The sequence below is a fragment of the Montipora foliosa genome, chromosome 9 (assembly GCF_036669935.1).
Source record: "Montipora foliosa isolate CH-2021 chromosome 9, ASM3666993v2, whole genome shotgun sequence".
NCBI lineage: Eukaryota > Metazoa > Cnidaria > Anthozoa > Scleractinia > Acroporidae > Montipora > Montipora foliosa.
The window spans coordinates 37,275,392-37,282,891 of NC_090877.1; the positions used below are offsets into that span (position 1 = coordinate 37,275,392).

A 7,500-nucleotide genomic window follows, 5' to 3' on the forward strand; every position below is an offset into this window, starting at 1 on the left:
TTTAAAAAGCCCTCGAAAATTAAAGGGGGTCGCTACTCATGCTTTTTCAAACTGGTTTGATAATGGCTGAAAACACTGATCAAGCAAATTAACCCTAAAGGAATTTTCCCTCAAAGCTTATGAAAAACTCCAACCACCCCAAGACAGTTAATGCCTCCCCCCCCCCACCCCCCCAAAAAAACAAACAAAAAAAAAAACCACCACCTATATCTCCACTTACTTCTTTGGCCTTTCCTGCCAAAGCTTCAAGCGTTTCCTTGTCAACATCCAAATGCTGCCCCCAGAGTCCTACGGCCTCTTCAAAGGCTTCCTGACCAAGCCTCTTTATGTCTTCTGTTTCAAGTCCTTTCACCAGAGAGCCGAGCTGGCGCAACTTTTCTCCAGTCCATTTTCCGACATCTGTTACAAACGTTTTCACAGTATAAAATAATAAGACTGATCTAATAATATGATATAAAATTGGAGAGATTAAGCATCGCCTTTACATTAAACGGGAAACTGCATGCTAAACCTCTCTAATATAACCCATCGTCTCTCTCTACCTCTGAATGACGATTAGCGACAATTCCTAATTTACTGTTTTCGCTTATTTGCATTAGATTCGGCACATGTAAAGTTCGACGTTTTAAACGGGTCTTAGCGCTTGATTGGGATTGTGGGAAATGAATATCTATTTTCAAAATCCGAACCCCAATGCCTGAACTCGCAGGAGTCGAACCTGGGAATGTTCGATTAATACCCAAATCACTAGACTACCACATCGCTAACTGCTAGAATATTATTTTTTTAATATGTCAATATTTTTTTTCTTACGAATTCCGCTGTCAACGTGTATTATCACCCGTTAAGAAACAAGTTATAACAGGAGAAAATGTCAGTCACCAAACCTCAAGAGAAAGCTAACCATTTTAAAATCAAGCATTAGATTTAACCACTTTTCAGCAACGATTTTACATATACTAATTATTGTTAGTAAATAATCGGTACAATTGTAAGCCAGTTGATCTTTAGTGGTTACGTGGATGAAAACAGTTCTTTCAAAGTGGGTGCCCCGGGTTCAAATCCTGTCCAGGAATGCAACTTTTACTTCTTTTCATCTGCTACCACAAGTCATGGGATAGAGTAATCTTAATTGACGATACCAGGCATTAGGCATTTCAGAGGTAGAGGACATGATGAATATAACCAGAAAATGGCAACAGCACCGACCCTTCCTGAATATCGGAAAACAATCTTTACCATTCTCCTTCCATGCTTTCTTGGCCGCTCTTACAAGGGACTGGGCTTGAGACTTGCTGAAACTGTAAGTTCCGAATTCAGGCAGCATTTCTTCGAGCGCATCCGCATTGATTCGGTCAAGGTCACTTGGATCCAGACCCAACGTAGCCGGGCCGACAGCGCGCCAATGGTCACCACTCCACTCAGCCACGTCACTATTGCAAAGACAAAGTTAACAGTTAACGGTCACATCCTTTGCACGCTATCATTCAATGACAGGGCTTAAAGAAATTCTACAGACCTCTTATCAATATGCTGTTTGGCCAGCTTTGCTACCTCTATCAGCTTTTTCATATCATATCCTTTAGCTCGGGCGATATTGTACAGATTATCCAAGAACGCTTCTTTACTTATTTTTCGCAGTGCTTTTCTGCTAAGGCCAGCAACTAGAATTCCAAGGTCTTCAATGTGCGAGGAGTTAAGAACATCAACACCCGTTTGATTCTAAAGACAAAAATAAAAACAAGCCAGGAAAATTATGACCATTGAATACGTCTCACCCTCCAACCCTAACACTAGGCTTCAACATTTACAACGACAAGCACCGCTGACCGGTTTGCCTAGTCCAAGCGGGCAGTATTGTACCGACATTGGTTGCGACAATACTGGTTGTAACAATTTTCTTTCCGAGCTCCAACCGGACCAAAACTCGGGGTCTTTTAATGAGAATAAGGAGTGGGAATAAGTTCAATCTGCGTTTGTAATCATATCTGAAAATTTTTGCACCATCTCAGTACGGACCATAAACACCAGGGCCCCTTTTCACAACCCATGTTCATAAAGTTCTGTGGATCATTAAAAAACCCACATAATATTCGGGAATAGTAAGGCATGAATAAGGAGTTCCTGGTGTTGTAGTCCTTCTGTTCACTCCAGCAAATGTGGCCAGCACGGCGTAATATCTTTTGTTTCATACATACTGAGCTTTACAAACGAAAAAAAGCCCGCGTACAATTCGCACGAAATACACAACCAACCAACCACTCACTCGTTCGCTGCGCTCAATCATTGGTTTTTTATTTATGCATCGCAACTCGTGAATAAAAATCTCTGGCGAATGGCGTATCAAGGGGCCACGTAAACTAAACAAAAAAACCAGCGTAACTCATGGGGATGTTTTCCGAGTGTTGGACAGAGAAACACACACAGATACAATACTTCGAAAAGTGATTGACCAGGAATATAACTTGCGCAAACGAGCAAATGCGCCGGTTTCCGCGCTTGAAGTACAGTTTGTGAGTGAGCGCATGATCACGATATCGGGAACGACGACGCCATCAGGGAAATGTACGCCCCTGGGGGCGAGATTGAATGGAATCCATGCAGTGCAGTCATCACTTCACACATGCCCATAACCATTTCAACTGGTTCATTAGGGGTGGCGAATGGTAAAATCCGAGACTCGCCGAGATCCTAGTTAAAAATCCGAGCCCGAGAATCCTTGGTAAATAGTTTCGAGGTTAAAAAAGGGTAAAAACAAATCATGCAAAAACGAGACTTTGAGACTTATCAGAAGCCCTTTCGAGATTTCGAGATCCTGCTAAAATTTTCCGAGACCCACGTTTTTCGAGGTTCCATTCGCCACCCCTTTTATTGGCAGCCAGCTAAGTTCGTATGCACCTCTTTTAAGTGGCAGCTCCACATAACAACTGTGGTAAGTTGGGTTGGGCACAGCCTCTCAAAGAGCACTTCTATTCAGAGTATTTTCGTGAAGTATAGCGATCAGCTATAACGGCTGTACCAAAATTTGTAAATTTCATGTAAACCTTTGCAATCAAAATTTGAAGCGACGTTAAGAGATTTCTAATATCCAATTTTAAGACGTTGCGCCCTGGGCAATGATCTAATTTTCCGTAATAATGTTTGAAATCTGCCCGATTTGAATTCGGCCAAAATCCCATACACTTATTGTGTCGCCGTATGTAAAGGAATTCACATGGCCCTCGGATTCAAGATCCCACGCAGCCCACGGATTCCGGATCCGAAATAGTGTATCCCGGATCCCGGATCCCGGATCCCGAGTCATGGATTCCATTTTGGCCACTTTGGAAAATACCATAATACTCTTTGTTTGTCCCCCCAAATTTTGCATAAGCATTGTTTCCAGTTTCTCTTGGGACTTACAATGATCCCAAGAGAAAACAAACAATGCTTGTTCAAAATTGGGAGAACAAATCGAGAGTATTATGGCCTATTCCAAACTCACGGGTTCCACCGAAATGGATCCTGGATTCCAGTCGAAATCCGTGGATTCTGGATTCCGGATTCTACACTTTGTATCCCGGATTCCAAAGCCTCACATTGTCTAGATTCCGGATCGGTCTTACTGTGCTCCTTTGCCCCCAACCTATTCGGCGTAAGAAACCGTGAAAAGGTAAGTATTCACGAGTCAAGGTCACGAACGATTTAGTGACCTCTTTACTCCAAACTTTCCATCTTTAGCCACATTCCACATGCCTCATACTTTCGATAGACGTTCATCGTCCTCATGGCATCTGGGTTCGTCAAGTGATTCGAAACTTCAGATTTCTTTCTTAAGCAATGACTCCTCGTAGATTTATGTCTCCTAAAGCGAAGAATGGTCAGGATTCCGTTAAATGAGTATTCCGATTGAAAAAAAGGCATTACGATACAAAAAGCTTCTACGATAGGGATTCCGTTGTTGTTCGCTGCGCACCGTACATGACGCTATCCCATCCAGATACTAACCCCCACCCGACAGGGGTTAACTTCAGTGAGAAACATCATTGTCTAAGTGCCATTAGCAAAAAAAATTAGCACTGCTAACAATACAGGGACTTCGCAGCCGAGTCGTTTAATGTGCTCCTTTCGTGCGCCCAATGCAGCTGAGGGCTCGGGTTTGAGGAGAGGTGAGTAAAACTATCGTTCAGAGTTGTACTTATTCTCCCGGATCCCCGTTTGTGGGGTTTAGATCAATTTCCGTGGGGTATGCACATTTGTGACTACGAAGAAGAAGAAAAAAATTAAATAAAACAAATTGTTTCTTTGAAGTCCGTTGGAAGACTTTTCCAGTCTTTCGCAGCTTGGTAGATGAATGTTTGTTTATCATGTCTCCAGTCACCGACAACACTAATTGAGAGCACGTTAGGCGACATATTTATTATTACTATTTCGCTATTTTTATTTCGCTGTAATATTTATTATTTTTTGTAAGGTATTTATATAATATATGTATATATTTTAAGAATGTAAAGACAGAACCAAATTTTTCAAACTCAATCATAAGATATACTTGTGATGTTCAATTTTATTTTATTATATTTTGTATTATTTTTATTTATTTTTTTATGCTTACACACTATCGTTGTATTTTTAGCTTACAAGTTGAATCTCATTTCAATAAAATTCTTTGAGTTATGCCTATATTAAAAAAAAAATGCCTTCACCGTAGCCAAAAGCTGGAGTGATCGCAACCCAGTAAAGTTAAAAATGTTCTTTGATTAAAAAGTTTCCGACGAAGACTATAACTGGACCCAGAAGAGTCAGCCAAACGGATTTCAGTTGTGTTATATGCAGACCAGTGACTTTGAATCCCACGTTTCCATACCGTTGGTGTCTTTCCAGTAGACCGGCAAACAGCGAAATCTTTTCTTCAGTGTCAAAGACAAATCCATCTCGGCATTGTTCTCCACTATCCAACGTTGTGACGACATAAATCAAGCGGCTTAGCTGTGAGCTGATTTGACCTGACTTGTAAAGCGGTAATGAGAAAAGAAATACAGTTTCACAAAGGAAAACCAGAAGCGTTCCCAGACTTTCAGAGAGGATTACACTGAAGAAGACGTTATGTCGAGATGGAAGATGTTGGAACATTTCCACGCTTGAATACACACTTATAGTTCCCCAAAGCACCAATAGGAACAGAAGCCCTATCAAGTAAGGCTGAAATGCTTGAGAGGATTTTTGAATTCTCGTTGTCAGGGATTTGTACTTGTTGAAAAGGTCTGTTAAATTTCTCTCGCTATGCTGTATCTGTTCTTCGAAGTCTTTTAACTCCAAGATGTGAATTTCAACAACAAGGACAAAGAAGAAGAATATTGGCATAGCCACGACTCGACTATAAACAAGGACAAAAAACTCTATAGTTTCTACTGTCGCGTCCCAATTTCTTGGAATTCCGTTTGCACGCTCCAAGAAAATTGGAATCAACTTCTGTATTAAAGGCAAGGCTATGAGAAAAAACGCTGTGACCGCCATAAGATCTTGGATTAACCGATGTGATTTCCTCCACTGAATGCGCGAAATGTGATGGTTGTTATTTAAAACGTCGCTCATGTGCCCTCGATGAGCATGAAAAAAATATAGTCCCAGGTGATGGAGTATTACGTAACGTAATGTCCACAACAGTCGATGCATTACAGCTACGATAGCGGCGAAAGTGTCTGTATTCTCCAAAAGAGCTGGCAGACCATTAATAAGGTTATATATCTCAAAAATCACTATCATCCATAAGCTTAAGGCAACAGCGACCAACATGAGTTTGTAGAACGCAAAGGGGAGCCTACCAGAATAACTTCCGCTCTCTTTTGGCTCGATCCATTGAAATGTTGACCACATGTATGTATACAGAACAAAACCTTTCAGGCTTAATTTCGGCATTTCAGGCTTAATTTCGACTCTTTGTGCATCAGTAGTCTCTGAAGCGACAACTAGAACTACACTTCTACATGCCTTCGAGTCTTCTCCGTCTGCGTGTCTTAGATTTCCCTGTGATTTTGCTTCACGGATAGCTCGACCGAGATCTTTTAACCGAGTATCAGCCGAAACACAAAGAGGAATAATATGTTCACCATGTGGAACATAGCAAGTGAATTTGCTGTTCTCGTCATGTGAACCCAAGCAAGCCATTCTTCGACACTTTGTCCGTCGGAATAATGACAAAACTGCACCCAAGGCAACAGGAGGACAAAGTTATTCATTTCTTTCATTTTTCCCAGAAATCTAATTAAAAGCGATGACATATCAAGCTGTCTCGTCTGCTGCCTAAAAAAATTTCCCCGAAAACAGAGAGCAGCCGACCGTGTAAATGCAAATGTACGGCGCACTGCTCGAAACAAAAAAGAGAGCCAGAGGTTAGCAACTGAAGTCATCAGTGATGGGTGCTTTGGGGGTTTGTCTCGGATGCCTCGCTTATGTGTGAGAAAAAATGCCCTATTTGTTCAGGTTTTCATAACAGCGCCTGGAATAGGCCAAAAAGGAACCATTTTCGTGTGAAACTGAAATTAATATTGGGCAACGGCCACAAAAGCGCATCCCAGCTGCCAAAATAATCTCTTAACAACGGCCAGTTACGACAATATATGTGACTGAAAAGCGGTGTACAGGAAACAACAATTTTTTGGCGTACCATAATAAAAGGTCACGAAACCAAATCCCGACTGCGTGTCGTCGGACTGTACCGCAGTATTGTTTTACAAAGGAGAAAAGAAACTGCCTGAAGCGCTCAAGAAGGAAGTTCTTTCGCGATTTCGTCACTTCCTTGCGTGCCTTATAAAAGAACAAAGCACGGTTAAGGCTTTTTATTTGTTTACTAAAAATAGGACCAAAATTTATAGAGGTGTAACCGGATTACGATACTTTGCGAAATCTTGTTCGAAAAATAAGAAAAGAGCGTTTCAGGGCATTTTTCTTGTAACTTTAATTTTTAATTTTAATTTGTAATTTTAACCACATATAAATTACAATTAAGCAAATCAAACAAAAACAATAACAGTAAAAATAACAACAAATGGAACAATATATATATGTTATAGCCACCGGTTTCGGACAAACAGCATTAAACTCTGAAACCATAGGATGTCGTAGATTTTGCAAAATCTTCGCCTCCTTTGCTATGATCTGCAGATTTGACTCTCCCTAGCCGAAAAATCGCTTTACCACCACGGCGGGAACGCAGTTTTCGTTTATCACGAACCCGAAACTTCCCTTCCCTATTTCGTCCTTGTTTGCGACATCAGCCCATCGAAAATTAGGTATATCGCGAAAGTAACCTTTCGTGAGTGCCTGGGAATCGAGAAAAGATATCTTGAAAGCCATACTCGGCTTCAAAATGAGGAACGCTGAAGACCAGTGTTGTAACTCATGTTTGCCAGCACATGGCGTTTTAGACGCCGGTTTCAAGTGACCTCAAAGCGCGGAAAAAAATTCGTCTCGCTGAAATTGCTTAAAAGCATCTATTGTAGCACACAGGGCATAAGGGCC

At 41.2% G+C, this 7,500-nt stretch overlaps 2 protein-coding genes across 2 annotated transcripts in view; both read right to left on the reverse strand.

Moving 5' to 3' along the window:
* Positions 1 to 7,500, reverse strand: part of LOC137969554 (stereocilin-like) — a 40,244-nt gene that overhangs the window by 9,025 nt on the left and 23,719 nt on the right. The window contains exons 16-18 of the mRNA XM_068815855.1: positions 1,520 to 1,722; positions 1,240 to 1,433; positions 221 to 399 (exon numbers count right to left, since the gene is read on the reverse strand). Coding sequence (XP_068671956.1) covers positions 221 to 399; positions 1,240 to 1,433; positions 1,520 to 1,722 — 576 coding nt within the window. The remainder of the gene's footprint in view (positions 1 to 220; positions 400 to 1,239; positions 1,434 to 1,519; positions 1,723 to 7,500) is intronic.
* On the reverse strand, positions 4,512 to 6,556 carry LOC137970209 (uncharacterized). The gene has a single exon (XM_068816730.1). The coding sequence runs from the start codon at positions 6,145 to 6,147 to the stop codon at positions 4,723 to 4,725; it is 1,425 nt and encodes a 474-aa protein (XP_068672831.1). The 5' UTR covers positions 6,148 to 6,556; the 3' UTR covers positions 4,512 to 4,722.

Bases quoted from the DNA above. Each gene is read 5' to 3' on its own strand.
- LOC137970209 (XM_068816730.1), bottom strand. From the start codon at position 6,147: ATGGCTTGCTTGGGTTCACATGACGAGAACAGCAAATTCACTTGCTAT.